Genomic DNA, 22,103 nt, shown 5'->3' with positions numbered 1-22,103 from the left:
ACAATGACCAATTAGTAGAGCCTGATTGCTTTCCAAGTTTGTCTGGAACAAACAGTTTGTTAGAAAGTCAAAAAAAGACCCCCAGTAGTTAGAACAAGCTAGCCCTCTCCCTACAGCTATAGTCCCAGTCCTCTAGCTGACATATAAAAGTACATGACAAAGCGAGTAGATTTTTGAAAATTCAGCTGCATTATTAAAACAAGTCAAACAAGTTTTGAAATGAATATTTAAATGTTTGAATATTTGTTTTAAATATTTAAGTTTTAAATATTTAAATTTAATAATCAAAATTATATATTATTATCTTGAAAAGTAGACCTTTTCTGTCAAAATTAAAAAATGGAAAGATTCTGATCCTCAGTAGCCAAATATAATACAATTTAAATGTTGATTTAACAACAGAAACGTGTTCTTTAGGTCTAAGAACTGTTTTATTTTGTGCAAAGTAGTAGTCTACACTTTAAAAAGAACTGTATGCTCAAAGAAGGCTACTAAGTTACTCATGCTTAGGGTATATTAAACATCATGCTACGCTATCAATAGTGGAGATAATTGTTTAAAATGTTTATGGTAACTTGGAGCAGAGACATGTACCTATAATATCAGGTGCTTGGGAGGCTGAGTCAGAAAGATTGCTTGAGCCCAACAGTTTCAGACTAGCCTCAGCCTCATAGATCCTTTTTTACAAAAAGGAAAGAGCCAGGCTTTGGTGGCTCACACTTGTAATCTACTCAGAAGGCTGAAATCTGATTACTGTAGTTGGAAGCCAGCAGGCAAGAAAATCCATGAGACTCTTATCTCCAATAAATTACTCAGAAAAAGCTGGAAGTGGCGCTGTGGCTCAAGTGGTAGAGTGCTAGATTTGAGCAAAAGAAATTCAAGGACAGCGCTTCAAGCCCTGATTTCAGGCACTAGAACTGACACCAAAAAAATAATATTAAAATAATAACAGTAATAGTAACAGTACTAATAATTGAAAAATTTAAAAAGAAGCTGGGCACCAGTGGCTAATTCCTATAATAGCTACTCAGGAGGCTGAAATCTGAGGACTCTTGTTAGAAGCTAGCCCAGGCAGGAAAAATCCATGAGATTCCTACCTCCAATTAACCACCAAAAAGCTAGAAGTCACTCAAGTGGTAGAACATTAGGAAAAAAAGCTCAGAGACAGTGCCCAGGTCCTGAGTTCAAGCCCTAGGACCAGCAGAAAGGAAAAAAAAAAAAAAAGATTTATAATATCTCTAAATTTGAGGAGGGGAGGAGAGTGAGGGAATGTAATAAGTTCTTGACTTTCACTGCACCCTGTAACATTTATCATATCATCTCTGTGCAAGAATAAAAAGCATTCTCACTAATAGCCAAAGTATTAACTGACAGAGGCAAAGTGCTTAGGAGGGAAGATTAATTCTTTAAAGTTCTACAGCAATAAAGTATTTAATGTGATCATAATGCTTTGCAAAATTTAATAAATTTCACAATATATTTGCCAGTGGTCCATTTTTCAAAGCAAGTACTTGAGAGAATAAAGCACAAGGTCACATTGTCTAGCTTGTCTTGAGAGTAACATGTACACTTCTCAAGAGGCTGTACTGAAAGGATGTTTCCATGGCACTAAATTATCTTTAGATAAATAGTAAAAAGAAATAACTTCAGTGGGTTTCTAGGTCTGGCCTCAAACTTGTCTTTACTAATTTATTCCTGATTATTTTCTAGTGGAACTCTTTCATCTTCACTAGCCTGGTTTCCTTGCTATCTTCAAAGGTGGCTATACACCATCTCAATGATATATAGCACTAATCATGCCAAAAGTCTGTGTAATTTCTCCCCTTCTCTCAGACCCACTGCAGTGTTTATGAAATACCATTGGCAGTCCTGGCTGATACCTCTACTGAACTCAAACTTTGCTGACAGGGCCACCAGCTCAGCATTCATCACAGCTTCCTTTCAAATATATATATCTTGGGTTTTTACCTGGACAACTACCATACATAATATAAAAGCTTTGCTAGCACTGGCTCTTACAGTGGCCCTTTGACAAATCAGCTAGACGACTATGATGATGCCAGGTAAGTATCTTCTATGCCATTGGCTCAAGACTCCTACAGAATTTTTTGAAGTACAACTCTCTGGGCCCCATTACCTGGAAAATATGATATACAAACAGTCGGGGGATCTTTACTTGTTTTCAAAAGCTAATTCTAAGAGTTCAGGAAATTTTAACTAGGCCCTAAAAGGAAGCCCAATGTGAATATGCTCCCAGACTGTCCATGACAGGACAATGAAGATGACAACGTACATGTTCCTCCAGCATCGTCTACCCACTGATCCAGCTCAAAAACAGACAGAAGAATAAGAGAAGATACAACTGTGCAAGAAGTGAAAAAATAAAATATGCAGTCTTATTCATATGGTGCTATTACTTTTCTTCTTTTAAAATTGCTTTAGTAGTTATTTATGTAGCTTAACACTGTAATCCTGAAAAACGTGTTTCTTTTAGTTTTAAAAAAGTTTCATATTTTTATTAAGTAATTTCACTTTCTAGTTTCATTTAAAGTCATCAGCACTAACTAGAATGTCTTATTCCCAAATTGTAATTTTTTTGTGTGCAAATGTTACTGTCAAGTAGATCCAGAGTTTAAATTTTATAAAAATAGGACAATTGAAAAACTGGCAGCTTAATTATCTTTTTACTTTTGTATATGTTTCATTTTTACATATTTTCTTCAAATATTAACATTAGAACCTACTTAATAAAAAACAATTCAAGAAAAAAGGTGTTACCATTAATAATAATTATGGCAGAGGAATGATAACATAAAGGACAAGCACCACAAAAGAAAATCAAATGATGGAATAATACAAAACTAAGTCAAATAATAGATTTTCCTGGTATTAGTAAGTGGCAGAATTTATGTTTTTCTATGTGCGTGCGTGCGTGTGTGTGTGTGTGTGTGTTTGTGTGTGTGCGCGTGCATGTGTGCGTGCATGTGTGTGTACAGCAATATTTGGGCTTGAATTCAGGGCCTCAAGCTCTTGCTTAATTTATTTGCTCAAGGCTGGTGCACTACCACTTGAGCTACACTTTCATTTCCAGCATTTTGCTTGATAATTAGAGACAGGAATCTCTCTGATTTGTTTGCCCAAGATAACTTTGAACCTTGCTCTTCAGATCTCAGCCTCCTTAGCAGCTAGGATTATAGGCATGAGCCACCAGTATCTGGCCCAGGTTTTTTTTCCTTAACCTAGAATAAGCATACAAAGAAAGGACCACTCTCAAATATTCCTGGTCAGAGTACAGATTTTACAACAAAACCTTTCTTGGAGGGCAACTGACATCATATATCAAAATATACATCTCTTCAGACAAAAAAATATACTCATCAGGTGAAATGACTACCAAATATATTCCTATTGTAGTATTTTTCTTATGAACTAAGTCTTTAAACCAGAAATAACTCACAGGACAAGAAGCAAAAAAGAGTTTTGGTTTTTGTGCCACATCCAAACCTGGAGAAGAAGATTCAGTGTTGTCTGTGTAAATCCCACAACATACCGTCCCAGGGTTGGTGACAATCATGCCTTTGCACTCTTCTGCATATTTCTGCCACTCAAGCTCCTCCCACTGAAGCATATTGGCAATCTCCTCTTCTGGGACCAGTGCTTTGCTACACCGTAACAGATAGAGCAGAATCTGGTGCATGGACAACACTTCCTTGCCTCCATCTTACAGGAAAGGAGAGAGAGGAAGAAAAAAAGTAAGTCTACCCAAAAGAACAGCAAATCATCCACCAACTAGGAAAAATCAAGACAATGGGGGGAAACAACACATATAAAAAAGGTAATTTAAAATTTTACATTGTTTAACCAGGTGCCAAATAATGTGAAAGCCGTTTGTTTCATTGATGAACGGTGCTCGTAGACTATCTCATTTACTAAAATGGTAACAACAACATTAGAAATGATAAAAGACTCCATTTGTGAAGTATGAATATAAAAAAGGTGCCTGCCTAAACAAATTTAAAACCACCTCGCATAAATAACCATAGTTTATAATACACAGAACCATGTTATGCCTTAAATATTTTATAAATCTTTCTAGGGTAACAGACGAAAGCTCTTTAGAAGTGATGTTACTGTCTTAAGGAAATCCTAAGCTTTTATGAGATATTTATGGATGCTTCAATAAGCCGTTGTTGCATTATGGCCTAACTTTTGGGTGCTAATGTGTTGCACCTGCTGTGATAAATACAGCTCGGGAGCCTATACCAATATGGAAGATCATTATGGAGCTGGTACATGAAGAAAAAGGTATCAAGTGTTCTGAGGCTAACAGAAGCATAGATCAACAAGTAGAGAGGATTACAATGAATCAAAGGAAATCATTGAATGTGTTAATGTTGGTTCGAAAGCTTCTGCCTCTTCTTTGGAATCAGCTCCTGAACCCACATGGGCGGTCCATTTGGTGCCACTTTTGTCTTCGCTTATCAGACCTGAAGATTTAGAAACAGATACTGCCCTCCCCCAGTCATGAGTTAAGCTACAAGCCAGAGTATAGGCCCAAATGTCCCATGATAAATAAAGGCAGCAAGTGAGACTCAAACAGAAAAACCCTCTAGCACTCGGGAAGCTGGAGTAGGCAATGGTTTCAATATGGGCTGATTGAGCCAAGAACTTGGTCAGGCCAGCACATTTGGAGAAAAGAATAAAGATTAAAACTTCTTTTGAGCTGTGTTTCTCTTTTGAGGCTACTCTGAACTGGGTCACACTGTCACTATGTAGGCACTTGGGTATATAAATAAGCACTCATTTATTCATTCATCCAAATATTCATTTATAGAGCACCTACGATATGGCAGGTGCTATTCTGGGCACCATAAACACAATGGTCATCCAAATAGCCAAAGCCCCTGCTTTTCTAATGCTTGCATTTCAGGCTTTAGAAGAAACAGCCACCTAATAGTTCCTGTTAAGATGAGTGCTATGAATTAGAACAAACCCAGGCAAGAGATCAGAGCTCTACTGAAAAGGATGGTCAGGAAGCCAGGCAAAATGGCACACACCTTTAATCCCAGTACTTGGGAGAGGCAGATAAGAGGACCAAGGCGAGGCTGGACTATATAGCAAAATACTCTATCTTCAAAGGAAAAAAAAAAGGTCAACAGTGAGACTGGTGCATTCCAGCAAGTGAGCACGTGAGCAAGACAGGGATGAATGGCAGCGGGGAACGCAGATCTTACAAAGCTTTACAGAGCTGACTAAGAGCATGGGAACTGTTCTCACACCAGGAGTGTGCGGCCAGGCTCTGGGAGTGATCCCCTGTCTCAATCACACCCCCTTCTCCCCAAAGCCACAAGTCACAGGTCCTCAAGAAGTACATAAGCTAATAATGATTCATCACAATTTCAAATATCCTGGTAAATATTATTCTGAGGGGAAAAAAAGCTCTTTTACTAAAAGACAATGAACTTCAAAACAATTATCTATGAGGTGACAACCACAAAATATAATCAATCCATAGGAGGGTAAGTCCTTACCCATTCATTCATATTATTGTTCATAGCAAACATATCTTTTATGCCTCATTATAAAACATCTGCCTTGAACCTTTGATTGGCAAACTCCCACGGTGTTATACACTCACTCTGTTTCTTTCTAAAATCTTCATGTTGAAATCTTAACCCCCAATGGGATGGTATTAAAAAACAAGGTAGGCAGGCCTTTGGACGTGTAGAGGGGTGACTGGGTCAGGTGGTTGGATCCTCATGAATGGGATCCATGCCCTTATAAGAAGAGACAAGAAAAGTTCCACACAATGAACCAGGAGGCAGACTAGAACCAGACCATTGGTCCAACTTTGAGCCTCCAACACAGTGATGAGACACAAGGGTTTATTTGTCTAAAAAAACAAAGATACATGGTTGTGGAATACTTTGAGTCAGTCTCAAAATGCATTTCAGTCTCAACCCACTGCCTGTGACATGTGCTCTTCCAACAACTTGGTCTGCATCCATGGGCAATCTCTCATCCTCCAGGAGACCTGAGTGGACAGATGAGATACGCAGCAAAGCAGAACGTGTGGCTGTACCCTGCACATGCATACACCCAGAACAGCTAGAAAGAAGCAAACCAAAAAACACCAAGAAAAGAACTGCAACACTGCCTAGACGCTCCAGCACCTGGCTCCTAACCCCTAAACAGTGTTAGGAGCTATAGAGATTTAGTGTATTAAAAAATACTATGAATAAAATGTTATTTTCCCATGGAGCAAATATCAGATAACCATAGATCCAGATAAGATAAAACAGTACCTAAACCTCTCCATGAACAATTATGGATGAAGATATCATGAAATTTCTGATAAAAGTAAAATGGACTGAGCACAGAGGACTCAAACCTGTAGTCCTAGCTATTGGAGGATGAAACCTGAGGATTTGGGTTTGAAAACCAGCCAAGGGAAGGAAGGAAATCTTTGAGTTCTTATCACCAATTAACCACCAAAAAGCAGGAAGCAGAGCTGTGGTTAAATGGCAGAGCATCAGCCTTGGAAGAAAACGTTAACATATAGCACCCAAGCCCTCAGTTCAAGCCCTAGTACCGGCTCAAAGAAAAAGAAAAAGAAAGGAAGAAATGGATAGGAGCTACCTCTACCTATTTTCCAGTTTGGGTGCAAAGCTACTCATTAGGGAAGAGTGGGTTTTACAGCAGCATAAAAACTAGACATAGTGAAATAGACAAGATATGCTCACCAGATTTACAGTTGGTAATGCTACAGGAGAAACTAAATCCATGCTAAAATCTTCTGAATATCCTATATAGAAGCTACACTACAAAAAGACAGTCATTTGCCACTGAGAATGCAAAGTAACTCAGGACAGACAACCTGACATGAAAGATTAAGAAAAAGGAACTACCGGGCGCAGGCGGCTCAGGCCTGTAATCCTAGCTACTCAGGAGGCTGAGATCTGAGGATCACAGTTCAAATCTCCAATAAACCAGTAGAAAACCGGAAGTGGTGCTGTGGCTCAAGCAGTAGAGCGCTCGCCTTGAGCTGAAGAGCACAGGGAAAGTGCTCAGGCCCAGAGTTGAAGCCCCACGACCGACAAAAAAAAGAAAAAAGAGAAAGGAAAAAGAAAAAGGAACTGATACTCAGTTCTATGTTTGATATTGAGGTCCAATCACCATGGAAATATAAGAGGAAAACAAAATTAAAATCATGTCAGAGCTGAGGGGCATGGCACACCCAGGCCTGGCTAAAAGAGAAAAGGGAAAAATAAAAAGGAAAAGACACTCATAAATAATTGTGGAATGACTTTCTGAAGCAGATAAATAACATGGCCACTTGCACTCAGACGACCATGGATTTACTAATGCTAATGAATTGGCTTTTGGGGCTTGTCTACCCTGCTACGTGTTTATGTTGGGGATTTATGGGACTTTGTCACTGAGGGCTAGGAAGTAATTTTTATCTTGTTGGCTGGGATAAATAGGACATGATATAAAGAAGAAATTAGAGCGGGTAAGCTAAGGTTAGCAGGAATTCTGCCAGCTCCAGGACTGGAACTGTGACAATGACTCATTATTCGGGAAGAACTGGAGTTTGTGTTTCGGGGAATGAATCTGGACAGTCATTAATGAACTGACAGACTTTATAAACTGGTTTTTAGAGACCCAATTCACTCAGCTTTATATTGCTTGATTATTTATATGGTTATCTGGAAGAGGGGGCAATTTGTTAAGAGAATCTGTGCAAAATTTATGGCTGCTTCAATGAGTATTTATCCATTGTTTAACACTCAATTTCAAGAAATGTAAAAATATCCTCTATTCTTCTACACTGAGATAAACTGCATTGCTAGGTCTGTACATTCCTATCAAAATAACATGATACACTCTCATTTTCAATAATTTGTATTAACAACAGGTGTCTTTCTACATTTTCCAAATACAATGCCATACTAGTCTGAGTCAAACTAAATTTGCCTCCTAGAAATGGTGAGATATTCCCTCACCTTCTTGGCACCCTGCTGGCCATGTCTGAGAACCACTGCTCCAGATGGGGCAATTTCCAAAAATCAATTTGCTACACAGTCAATTTGCAAAGGATTTCCAGTGTCTGCCTCCAGTGATGACACCTGTGATGATCTGGCAGATGGAAACCTGTGCCTTCTGACCATCTTAAATCACGTTCTGCACCACCTGTGACCGTCACAATTAAACCTGAAACTGAGTCCAGATCCTACCAGCAATTTTACACCCAGAGGGAAGAATGAGATAGGAAAGAAACAAAAATTTGAGAACATTCTTAAAATCTAAATAAACAAGTTGCTCTAAGATTTGACTTCTGGCACCCTGATCGGTATTGAATACTACTTGGTTTAAAAGACCAAGTTTAATTTCATAAGCTTGCAGAAAACAACAGACAGTTGCCTTTAAAATGAATAAACTGAGAACCAGGAAGAAATTATGATGATTGACAAAACTTAAAACATTCAAGTAGATGTTATAACAAATTGATAACTAAAAAGCAAATGAGAATGAATATTCACATAAGAAATACTTGACATGTCTAAAAAGCTACTCATTTTCTCAGAAGTTTAAGAATTCCACAAATAACATTACTTTCTGCTTATCAATGGACAAAACTGTAAAAGATGAGCAATATCCAGGTCCAGGTCTTAGTGAGGATACATGTGATACTTAAATATATATTTATATTCATATTAAATATAAATTTTATTTGCCTAAATATTTCATTTATACATGCATAAAAAATACCTATATTTTCAGTTATCATAAGTTACTTTAACTTAGACATACCATATAAAAATATATAAGTGGCTGGATGCCAGTTTCTCATGTCTGTAATCTTAGGTACTCAAAAGGCTGAGATCTAAGGCTGGCAATTCAGAGCCAGCCGAAGCAGAAAAGTCCATAAGACTCTTATTTCCAATTAACCACTGAAAAGTCAGAAGTGGTGCTGTGGCTCAAATGGTAGAGTGCCAGCCTTGAGCAAAAAAAAAAAAACCTTAGGAACGGTGTGAGGCCGTGAGTTCAAGCCTCGGAATATCAAAAATAAATAAATGAATAAATAAATAAAGTATACAGGTGATTTTAAGTGCTTCTCATAAAAACACATCTGACCTAAAAATTAGTATATCCTTTCCAGAGAGAATTCGACCACTTTTCCAAATTTAAGATGTTCATACCATCTTAAATTATCTCACTTCTAGAACTCTGCCTTACAAAAAAAATATAAGCGAAACAGAACAAATGCATATTCCTGAAGTGCTTATAGAATACTTCAAAAACCTTCAAGATATTTATCACTAGAAAAAATATTTTTTAAAAAAAGTAATGTCCATCTATAATATGTAGTGCTATGGGGTAAAGTCTTTACACAGAGAATGTCTAAAGTATTTGAGTAAAAAAGGGGGGTAAAGCAAGTGTTATACCACTTGAAAAATGGATAATTCTCCTTATATAAGTTCAAACTTGCAGCACTTACTCATTTTCACATGTGCAGTAGGGATTGTCTACCTTCTTACTTAATAGTCTTACATTGTTTGTGGGACTCTCGGACTCAAAGAGTCAACTTGATTAAGTTTAAAGGACAGAAACAATCAAATTCTTCAAGGGAAAGTCTTTTCAATACATGGTGCTGGGTCAATTGTATTCTATATTGAAAATAATGTCTTGACCTATGTCCTAGCCAGTCTCAAATAAAATCTAAAATACATTATAGATCTAAAAGTAATGAAAATATGGAAGAAAATCATGATGACAACATGATAGGCAACATTTTCATAAACAAGATACAAATAGCTACAGCCGTAAAAGAAAAGGTATATAAGTTGGACCACACTAGAATTAATAATTTCTAAAAAGAAAATAAAGACATTCTATTCATCACAAACTACCATTAGGTAATCAGAAGGCAATCTACAGAAAAAAAAATATTGGCAATATAAATTTCTGACCAAAGCAACCATCATATATAGTATGCATTTTTTATAAATCTACAAATCAATGTAGAAAAGATAGACATCAGAAAAAGTGAGCAAAAAATTTGAATAGCTAGTAGACAAGAAATATAATATATAAAATAACACATCATCCCATTAGTCATTAGAGAAAGGCAAAATAAAACTTTAATGAGGAGTCTGGAGGAAATGGTGGAGAAGCTGAAGGCTAAACAAGCTCTCACATAGAAAGCAGTATAAATAAATATATATATATATATATATATATGTATGTATGTATATATATATATATTGGAATTCAATGCCTCCATCAGAAAGAATGACATTTCCCCGTTTGTTAGGAAATGAAAAGACTTGGAAAAAATTAAATTAAGTGGAGTAAACCAGGCCCAAAGAAGCATAGGTTTCATGGTTTCTCTTATTTGCAATAACTAGTGTATATTTGGGACAAGCAGAAAAGGTCAAAAGCTATGTACATATGACCAGATACGATGATGTTTAGCAAAATTAACCCCAAAATAGAGACACAAGTGGTTTTTTCTTTCTTGCTATTGTTTCTAACGTATTTATAATGTACAATGTGATTTTTTTGTTTCTTTGTATGTTCCGCCCCCATGGTATAACTCCTGTTTTCACTGTATTTTATGTCCGTGCCCTTGATCTTGTACATACACTTCTCTAATTTGGGGAGGGGAAGGGAAAAAACAAAATGCTTAAATAGGGATACAGGTTGACCCATTGTAACAATGAGATATATAAGTCACTATGTTGAAAAATGAACTTTATGTTGTGGAGGTGAGAGGGAAGGGATGGTAGGGTAAAAACAAAGGAGGAGACAACAATGCTTGATAGGAAATGTACTCATGACCTTACTCATGTAACTGTAACCCCTCTGTACAGTATTTTTACAATAAAAAAATTAAAAAAACTTTGGTTTTTTTTTTGTCGGTCGTGGGGCTTGAACTCTGGGCCTGGGCGCTGTCCCTCAGCTCTTCAGCTCAAGGCGAGCGCTCTATCACTTGAGCTACAGCGCCACTTCCGGTTTTCTGGTGGTTTATTGGAGATAGGAGTCTCACGGTCTTTCCTGCCGGGGCTAGCTAGCTTTGAACCGCGATCCTCAGATCTCAGCCTCCTGAGTAGCTAGGATTACGGGCGTGAGCCACCAGCGCCCGGCCATAATTAAAAAAACTTTAATGAGATATTTCTGAACACTCATCAGAGGAGATAAACTGAGGGCTGATACAACTCAGTTGCAATGTGTGTGTTCAGTATTCATGAGGTCCTGTGTCTGGTTCCAGCATGAAAAAAGGAAATTGAGAAAATGAAAGATAAAAATAGAGGTAATGGTAGGGAGAGGAAGAGAAAGAAGAAAGAGAAGGAGGGAGGGAGATGCCAAGTATTAGACAGAATGGAAAAGAACATGATAGAATTTGAACTCTCATATGCTAGTGGTAGAAATGCAAATTGTACAATCACTTTGGAAAATTCAAAGGACTACAAACTTAACATTTATGTGCTATTTAAATATATACTTAACATTTACATATAAATATATCTCATTAATATCTTTCATGTATATGAAATCTGAGCTGGACACCAGTGCTTCCTGCCTGTAATCCTAGCTAATCAGAAAGCTAAGATATGAGGATCATAGTTCAAACCCAGCCTGGGCAGGAAAATCCATGAGATTCTTATCTCCAATTAACTAACAAAAAGCTGGGAGTAGAATCATTGCTTAAGTGGTAAAGTGCTAGTCTTGAGCAAAAGAGCCAGGAATAGTGCCTAGGCCCTGAGTTCAAGCCCCAAGACCAGCACATACACACACAAAAAAGAAACCTGAAAACACATGAATGTTCATTAACCACAAATAAGTTTAATTTAAGCATACCATGTAAAACTACATAGCAGTGAAAATGAGCCAACTATAGCTAACCACCACAACAGATGTCTTCAATAGTAGTTTCCATTAAGGATCTGGGTAGTGAGTCAAGGAGGAATATATTGTCATGCTCACTGTGCTATATTTATGATATGTGTCCTTTGCAGTATTTCTGTTGTAGTTCAATCCAAGATTTACTTTAATGCTAGGGCACAGGACATGTCACAGAATGGATGAAATTGATTAGGTTATAGCCTTAATATGAATTGAAATGTAACAATAAAATTCCCTTCCCTTGTATAACTGATATAATCCAATAAAAACAATTAAGATTTACTTTAAAGAAATGAGAAACATTCCCATAGCCTGCTTGAAAAGCACATTCCTTGGTAACAAAAATCTGAGTATTTACATAAGGAACACAATAAATGCATTGTAAGTCAGTAGCAAGCATCTGTGAAGTCCCCGCTATGTGTCAAGAAGGACATTAGCTCTGGTAATATAAGAAATTGACAATGAGCTCCTCGTGGAGTTCAATATTAAAATTTTCAAAAAGGAAGAAAAGAATGAAGGAATGAAAAGAGGAAAGAAGGATATAGATTGGGCCTAAAATGTTAAAGAGAATAAAATTATTCATAGCAGCACAAACAAGTGTGGACCTTTCCCAAGGAATTTGGCACCATAAACCATTATCCTCAAAAATATCCATCTGGTCAATGAATTATTAAAGATAGGATACAAATTGTATACTACTATAACAACTATGTAGGAAAACATCACATGTGCTGAAAAGTTAGAGAGAGAGAAAGAGATCAAATTGTATTTAGTTCAACCTTTGCAAACATTTTTTAATGAAGTCATATTGTGAAAAGACTGGAAGTGGTGCTGTGGCTCAAGTGAAAGAGCACCTAGCCTAGCACTAGCATAGAGGCTCAGGGACAATGCTCAGGCCCTGAGTTAAAACCCCACAATTGACATACATACATACATACATACATAAATAAGATCTTGAACTTTATAGCAGCCTAATCATTATCCCTACATAGTTGTGAATAACTATTCTTCACTGAAAGATCTCAAAGTAAATACGTAATACAGGTTTTTTGCAAGATGATTTTTAAAACTGCGCACTTTTTCTTAGAGATTTGTTTGGTCATAAAATGCCTAAAGGCAAAGATAAAGAAAGGAAAGGCTTTCCAGCAAACTTACTATAACTCCATTTTCTTTTAAGCTTATTGCTAAAGCTCCATTATGAAATCAAAGATGCATTCACTTGAAAAGATAAAAGGGCATCTCAGTGAAAAGAAACCAGACATAAAAAAGGAAGGGCGCTTCTGGATGCATTTTTTAAACAAAATAAACACTAATGATAATACTAAAAGTATGTGTAACACTATCCTTAAAATAAAAACAAGCCATTATAACTAAAGTGAGGAAGAATATCATTTTCCCTCAAATTCTCGAAGGAAACCTATGAATACAGAAAAGAAAAGCACTATGGAAGAGCAAGAAAAGTAAAGAGAGCCCAGAAGAGAAGAATAGAGAGCCCAGCCCATACTGGGCAAGAGCTCACACACCTGTAATCCCAACTACACAGGACTCTGAGATCTGAGGATCAAAGGCAGCCTATTCAGAAAAGTCTGCAAGGGACTTACCTCCAATTAATCCATGTCAGTCTTGAGTGATAAAGCCTAGTAAGAGCTTGAGGCCCTGAGCTCAAATCCCAGAACTGACATACACATATGCCACACACAGACAAGCGCGTGCACACACATGCACAGAAGGAGGAGGTGCAGGAAAAGGAAGAAAGAAGAGGAGGAAATGAGAAAGCAGGAATAAAAGGAAGAAGAAAGGGCTGGGAAGGTGGCTCAGTGGTAGAGCGCTTGCCTTGCATGCATGAGGCCCTGGGTTCGATTCCTCAGCAAACATAAGCAGAAAAAAAAAAGCTGGAAGTGGTGCTGTGGCTCAAGTGGTAGATCACTAGCCTTGAGCTGAAGAGCTGAGGGACAGTGCCCAGGCCCAGAGTTCAGGGCCCACAACCAGACCCAAAAAAAAAAAAAAAAAAAAGGAAGGAAGAGGAAAGAGGACAAGGATGAGGAAGCAGAAGCAGCAGGCTGGAAAAGGGTCAAAAGGGTCTAGCACTGAAGTAAACTTGGCTGCGAATGGACCAAAGCACAAGAGGAAGACAGCGTCTACCAGACCATCACAAACATTCTGAACTCAAGGAACAAATCAAAAATCCAGACTGAACTTCCCCAAATGATGAGATAAATCTCCCACCAAGACTGTAGACTGGATCTATTTTTATCTCTCTCCAGCATCACCCAGTGGTCCACAGACGGGAGAAGAAAAGGCAAGTGGTTGGAATGGTGATATTCTCATGGACTGTGGTGTTAGAAAAGGGACTAAGGAAGACAGAATGGACAGATCAGAGTGAGGGCATAGGACACACTGCAAAGGTACAGGAGAAGGAGCAGCTCACACAAAAACAAGAGAATAAGAGCGTGAAAGTCCAGGAATACAGCGGGGTGTCACCAGAGAGTGACATAATGCAGTTAGATTCTAGGGACACATCAACGAGTGTGCTGCCACAGTCCAAGGTTTTACCTGAGGATTAGGTGGCTGAGTTGTGACAGTTATTACGGTAGAAAAAGAAAAAAATTAAATAAAAACCTATACAGCTCAGGGTAGAGCAGTGAATGAAGTTTTCTGAGCTACAAACAGCTTTTCTGGAAGAGGAAACTGTGAGCCAGGTTTCAGAGCACTTGATAAAGCAGGTAACGGACTATGAAATCACAAAGAAAGCAGGGAAAACGGCGTGCAATGGGGTGCAGGGAGAAGCTTCAAAGAAAAAGACATCTAAAGGATTTCATTACAAAATCCATCCTTTCATAAAAAATACTAACTCTACAGACATATAGGTAGAGTCTCAGAAAAAAAACTGTAACATGATTAAGATATTATTTTTAAAAGCTAAGTTACATATACATTCACTTACATATTTTAACTTAAGGGGAGAACAAATTATTGCACATCTGTTTTCACTTCAAAAACACATATGTCAAATTAGAAATAAATCACCCCAAATCCTACCACTTTAACTATTAGTGAAATAATTTTTAGCATAGTCATATTTATGTAAACCTTTATACTAATAGATTTCTAATTAGCCACACGTGACTTTTTAAGCCACAGGCACTTTTCTGTGTTGAACCCATGTAAGAAATTTTGTCAAGTTTTTCAAATTTGTATTTTGAAATATAGCCATGCTTCCACAGCTCCTCCAATTCAGAGCTATGATGAATTATGCAGATATAAGTCAGCATGTAAAGTTTTTATATTCCTATGTGTAACCTGAGAAGTAGATAATTAACAGTGTCCAAGGTGGGAAAACTACTCAAAAGATTAAAAGGAGAAATGGCAGGCTTATGTTCAGATGCACGCTCACCAGATCACTGACAAGAAAAAAATTTACCTGGAAGAAATCTTACAAACCGTGGCATGAAATGAAATCTTGGGCAGCATGGAGGGCTGTCTTCAAACAAAGGACCTAAAGCAAACAAGGAAAAAAGGAAGGGGAAAAAAAAAAAAGAAATCAGCCTTAGGAAACAAAACACTACAACTTAATTCCTAAGATTTATGGTAACCACGAGAAACACCACCAGAAGTAAGGACATAAAAAAAATACCACTGTCCCCACACTGATGCCTAATATAGCTCAATCATTAACCGGGACCTGCCACAAGCAGCCAGGGACCTGCAATGAGGAAGGCACGCAAGGCCACAGGGAGAATGAAAGCCCCAAGGAGCAAACGTACACAGTAAAGTTGGTTTTACAGTAGATGTGTGCGCGTGTGTGCCTGTGTGTGTGTGTAGGCATGCACCAGTAATGGTGCTTGAACTCAGAGCCTTGTACTCTCACTTGGCTTGTTTGTTCAAGGTTGGCATTCTACCCTTGAGCCACACTTCCACTTTTAAAAGTTACATCTGAAAATTTTAAAGCATCCAGATTTTTGTTATAACTGGACTGCAACATGATGTAATATGCTTATTTCCTGCACATTTTAATCAACACACTCTAAAAACCTGAGCAAGCTGGGAGCCAGTGGTTTACGCCAATAATCCTAGCTAATCAGGAGGCTGAGATCTGAAGCCAATACCAGGCCCCAGGCAGGGAAGTATGTGAGGCTCTTTTCTTTTTTAATATATTTTATTGTAAAGATACTGTACAGAGGGGTTACAGTTACATGAGCAAAGTAATGAGTACATTTCCTATGGATCATTGTTAACCCCTCCTTTGTTTTTTCCCCACCATCCCTTCCTTCCCCACCTCCCCAACTCCTTCCTCCCCTCCCCCAAGTTGTAAAGTTCGTTTTCAATATAGTGTCTGGTACATCTCATTGTTACAATGGGTCAACCTGTATCCTTGTTTCAGCATTTTGTTATTTCCCTTCCCCTTCCCAAATTAGAAAAATGTATATACAAGATGCAGGGCACCAAAACAAGTCAGATATGGAGCTGTGATTCAAGTGACAGAGTGCCAGCCTTGAGCAAAAGAACCTCAGGGACAGCACTCAAGCCCTGAGTTCAAGCCCCAGGACCAAGACAAAAAAATAAACCTGAGCAATACTATTGTTTTTAAAAAACACTCATCAATAGACTTGGTTTGAAAACCCATACATTCAATGCATTCATTTTAAACTTGGTTGAAATGTCTTTTACAAATACACTGCATCAAATATACATAAGTAAACATTTGCTGTAGTATGTACATTTCCAAAAGAGGCACTTCCAAAAATGGCCATCAGGCCTTTGATTCTATCTAGACAACTATATATATATACATGTGTGTGGAAATGTATGTGTGCTCCTAATTGAAGTTCTGTTGTAGTAAACTGATACTTTAGGAGTTTTATGACAGTAAAGTTGAATAGGTTAAAATATGAAATGAGACTTTCCCTAATGCACAGAAATCAAAGTAGTTACCTAACAACTTGACTGTCTTCTTGGCTAATAATAGGCATTGTCAAATTCTATGAAGTAAAATCCATGAAAGTTTATTGATGTCAATGATAGCAAGTATGCTAATGAATAACACTTTATCCTGGGTATTTCAAAGGAAGAAAAATTACAACTACACCCCTGCCCACATTATAAGAACTTCACAGATAGCACCATGCTAAAAGCTAAAAGCACTATGCTTTTCTTTAAAGCCTATTATTTACCTTTCAGATTCCAGTCATATAATTCCAAAATATCTCTGAATAGGAACAGTGAAAAGAGTTCAAGCCCTTTCACACAAAAATTCTGAAAAACAAACCAAAATTAAATTACTATAGATCTGCAGGTATAGACTAACTTGCTCTAGTCAGATATCTGAAAAAGTATCCATTGAAACTATGCTAAAAACATAGAATTTCCTAAAAAGTTTGCCCACTGTCCTATAACAGCCCACGTGTTTTATACAGAAATGAAGTAGACAATAATAACACTATTTCTATAAAAATGTCACTTCAGCCCTTTTCAGTGATGTTAAATTTAAAAAGTCAAGTCTCACATCATGCTTTCTAACCCAATTATAAGACCTATTAGTAAGAGTCTCTTGAGGATTTTTGCTAATTCAAATTACACATACACCTGCAGGCCTATCAGCTTAGCCCAACTCCTCAATGCAGAATCAATCTTGTTAACCAAGTAACCCAAAAGCAAAAGTCCTTTAAACCATAAAGTTCAAACTTTATACCAAGGCAAATAAAGAGTTAAGAGAAACTACAAATTTTGTTCCAAAATTTCTTCTGTAAACAAGCTAAACAGATGATATATTTGCAACTGACTGTTGTCTCATAATTCTTACTCCTACTTGTTTTGCTCTGGGTTCATAAATCACTCTGCATGAGATCATGTCAAAAGTCATAAACTTTTATAATAGTAAATGAAGGCTGATGACCTTAAAAGTCAAACAGAAGCCAAAAAACCCTTTTAACCAGGGAATAAAAGGATGGCCCAGCCTCGACTTCTATTGAATGTCAGGTAGAATGCATAAGGACTTACCCAAAATGAAAGACAAACCAACTTAGCATACATGGCATACCCATCAATTTCTCCTTGGTGCGCTTTGCCCCTCACAGACCTTTCCAGCTAAACAACTTGCAAGAAGAGCCAATGGGCTCTAGAAATTGACCCCAACTCTAACATAACGTTAAGCGCACAAGCCTGTCTGCTTAGTTGTTATTTCCTGGTGTGATTTGTTGACACCACTAAATTCAAGATCAGGCAATGAATCATTCTGATATTCACATTAATCTTGCTTGGGAATTTTCAATCTCTTGCATATATTTAGATAAATCTGCTACTTAGCATCCGCAATGAAAAACAATTAGGAAAAATATGTAAATATATGAGAAGAAAAATGACCCAAGCATTGATCTTGTCACTGGAGATAATGAATCAGATTACTCCAACAGCTATCAAATTCAGTTTCACCATCCCAATTTCCTCTCTGATAAAGGCCAGGAACCAAAATCTGTCCCCTAAGCAAAACAAACTAGAAACAGATGTAAAGTTACTATCAGCAGATGCAAGGCGAGCAGAAACAGGTTCAAAAACAGGTCAATGAGCTTAAAAATGACCCAAATTTTAACCTTGATACTAGAGTTCTATCTCGGTGACATTTTCAAACAGTGAACAAGGTATTTTAGAGGTCTCCTGGGGCAAAAAGCCAGAGTTAACCAAGTTCAATTTTTTGTTAAAGTGTGGAATAAACAAAAGAGCAAACTACATCAAGCTATTCAACATTTTTTTCCCCTTACCTCAGGCATCATCTCTTCAATGAAATGAATGGTGTAGTCTATGTTGAATCTAATTACTTTACACAGAGGAATCTGCAGTAAGAAGAAGGAAAGTTCAGTTCCTTAGTGTCTCCCTGCAGGCTTATAGTGCACTTGTTTGCTACCTGACCCAGAAAGCCTTGAACCGAAATGAGAAGGTTTCACCTTTATCTAAGCATCTAACAATATCGCACATGAAAGCTTGACCACAGCTGCTGGATTTTAATGCGAAGAATCCAGCTGGCCAGGCCACTACAGGAAACCTGCCTAATGTTGATACTTAATTAAAGGTATTAGCAGCTGCAACACAAACATAACAAAAACCCATTACAAGTAGACATACTGCCTCTAAAAATTTAATAAAACCGGAATCATAAACATCCCCCCCCCCAAAGCTTTTTTAGCTTTTACAGAATGTTGGCTCTTCAGGCAGATGATGGATAACACAGCTTATCAGTAACAGATGCATAGGTCAGTGAAGGGCACATAATCACACCGCCTATCTGGCTCTGGGGCAAAAGCAACTGTGCTCAAAAGTATAATAATAATAAATTATAATAAAAATAATAATATCTAGTGTATATGGGACCAGGCACGGTTGTAATGCTTCACAATATTTACTCCTACACCCATCACAGCATCCCTAAGAACAGGTTTCATTGTTATTATTTCCATAATTTTCCACTGTACAATTATGTCTGTTGTCTGGTAGAAAAAAACAGGCAGAGAGTAATTAGGTACCTTGCCTAAGGTAATAGGCAGCCAGTAAGCTAGAAATTCTTGTGCTAGAACCCATTGTGTGTGTGTGTGTGTGTGTGTGAGTGTGTGTGTGTGTGTGTGTAATTCTTGTGCTAGAACCCTGTGTGTGTGTGTGTGTGTGCAATTCTTGTGCTAGAACCCAGTATGTGTATGTGTGTGTGTGTGTGTGTGCACACATGTGCACTACCAGGGCTTGAACTGAGGACATGGGCACCATCCCTCACTTTTTCACTAAAGGTTAGCATGCTACCACTTGAGCTACAACTCTACTTTTGGCTTTTTGGTGGTTAATTGGTGATAAGAGTCTCATAACTTTCCTGTGCAAACTGGCTTCCAATGGGATCCTGAGTATCTAGGAATACAGGTATGAGCCAATAGTACCCAGTGACCTCAGCTTTTAACTTCTAGAGTATACACCTCTCGTTACCTGTTCTAATACTCAATGTATATGAAATGAAGGAAAGCTCAGTTTAAATTAAACCCACATCAGTCTCTTCTTACCAATGTATCATCAAACATGAGCTTTGTATCAAGACACTCGTTTTCCATAATATGATTGAATGAATGAAAGAATGAGAAAGAGAGGAAAGAGGTTACTACAGTGGCTTAGCTGGTTAGTTATCATAGTAATAATTATGCCTAGAGGTCACAGAGAAGTGTTATGTGGGATGTTCTGGCTGCATAATCTGTCCATAAAGCATTGTAACAATTTTTACAAACCACAACCGTCAGAAATAAATGTTAATTCTCACTGCATAAGGGATAGAAAGAAATAGTCTTATAATGCCATCTACTGGAAACTTTGTTAAGATTACAGTTGCTATCTCACTTCTGTTACAATTAACTTGAATAAGAAATTCATTCTCAACCTTAAATCCAAAATCCAAACCAACCAGAGCAACATGCAAAGCCACTAATACTTTTAAAATCTGCAAAAATAAAATAAAAAATAAAAATCAGAGTTACAAATTTGTACATGCTATAATGTGATTTTAAAATACCAGTTATTTGCTAACAATTATGTAAAATTCATGATTCTAAAACAAGTCAGAAACCCTGCCTTGATAGGGAAAAATTCAGAGCCTGATATGCTGGTGCAGTATCTATGATCCCAGTACTCAGGAGGCTCAGGAAGGAGGATCACAAGTTCAAGGCCAAACAGATCTACATAGAAAGTTCCAGACCAGCTCAAGCAATGTAGTATAAACCTATGGCAAAAAAAAAGGGGGGAGGGGAGGTAAAGATGTAGAAGATAAAGTCATGTAAAGTCACGTTAAGCTAGAATATGATAGAATGTAACTTGTAAGTGTAATTAAAATTAAACAAGAAAGATAAAAAATACAAAATGTAAAAGAACCAGCAACAAGGTTTTAGCTGAGTCTTCAAAGGTGGGAAGGGATTTCCCTGGCGATCCATACCAACAGCTGAAGCAGCCAGGTATTCCACTTCTAGCAAAACAGAAAAGGAACCCAAGCAAGAAGGAGAGTCTAGAGAGATGGATGAATTCTATTTTGCTGACCTAATAAACCGTGTTATGGTGAGAGTTTATCACTATAACACGAGAAATCATTCAAGTACATTCAAGTTACAGACCATCGCAGTTTATATTCTGGCTGGGTCACCATGAAGCAGACTAAACACAGCCTGGAGATCAAGACTTGAGTCTAAATGCACCACTCCAGGAGTCAAATGGAAGATTGGAAAGGAAGGGGGAAATTCTTAAGACACAGTTACGAGATGTTACTTACTGATCTGACCATTCTGACGTGGGAGTTAGAGAGAGAAAAAGAACAGAGGACAATTTCAGGGTTTTCAGCTTAAATAACCACAATGGTACTAGTGCAAAGGGAGAAAATCACAAAGGTGTCCTCTGAGTGCCTCACACTCAAGGGGCAGAGAGGTGCTTCACAAAGCTTCACAACACAGAGTTCTACGAAAGATGAAGCCTGTAAGGGGGCATCACAGAGGGCATTCCAAACAGACGACCTGCGGCAGGCACAAGGACCCACCACAGCAGAGCCACACCTCCAGGATTACAAGATGCGTGGGAGAAAAGACTACGGGTGGGACTGTCATACAACAAGAGAAGGTAGGAAAGAAGAGAACATGTACATGAGGGAGGCAGAGAAAAGTGCACAAGTACGTTAGCTCCTCCTGTCACAGGAGAAAGCATTCCACCCCCTGATTTACGCAAGGACAGACCCACCTCGTTTCCACACAACTCACTCACTGGAACTTTTTCTTTGAACTCTTCTCCTTATACATTTGATTGGCTTTTGGGCTTCCATCCATACCACCAGAGCCCTTTTGAAACATACAAAACTGTAAAAAAAAGCTGCATTTCTTTATCTATCTCAATTCTGATCTCTCCCGAACACTCAAAAGGCAGCTTGTCATCTTACGATACACGTTGCTCAACCAAAACACTGTTACTTCAAAGATCACCAAGACAGCTTCTAACCAATGCTATCAAATAACATGCATGCTTACTGCCACTCCTTTTTCAATTTTTTTATTGTTATTACAAACATACAGTGGGGTTAGAGTTACATAAGTCAGGTGAAAACAGCACATTTCTTTTTAGACAATGTCGCCCCCTTCCTCGCTCTCTCCCAGTTTTTCCTTTCCATCCCCACCCACAAGTTATACAGTTCATTTTCA

The 22,103-nt window shown here is 37.8% G+C and overlaps 1 protein-coding gene across 1 annotated transcript in view; it reads right to left on the bottom strand.

The window, feature by feature from the left end:
• The window catches only part of Drosha (drosha, ribonuclease type III), a 132,482-nt gene that overhangs the window by 63,251 nt on the left and 47,128 nt on the right, over positions 1–22,103 (bottom strand). Inside the window, exons 13-16 of the mRNA XM_013018593.1 lie at positions 18,666–18,737; positions 17,082–17,163; positions 15,332–15,406; positions 3,551–3,720 (exon numbers count right to left, since the gene is read on the bottom strand). Of these exons, the coding sequence (XP_012874047.1) occupies positions 3,551–3,720; positions 15,332–15,406; positions 17,082–17,163; positions 18,666–18,737 (399 nt within the window). The remainder of the gene's footprint in view (positions 1–3,550; positions 3,721–15,331; positions 15,407–17,081; positions 17,164–18,665; positions 18,738–22,103) is intronic.

The sequence above is a fragment of the Dipodomys ordii genome, unplaced genomic scaffold, assembly GCF_000151885.1.
Source record: "Dipodomys ordii isolate 6190 unplaced genomic scaffold, Dord_2.0 Scaffold41, whole genome shotgun sequence".
Classification (NCBI taxonomy): domain Eukaryota; kingdom Metazoa; phylum Chordata; class Mammalia; order Rodentia; family Heteromyidae; genus Dipodomys; species Dipodomys ordii.
The sequence above is the reverse complement of the archived record's forward strand: the minus strand, read 5'-3'. Positions and strand labels throughout refer to the sequence as shown.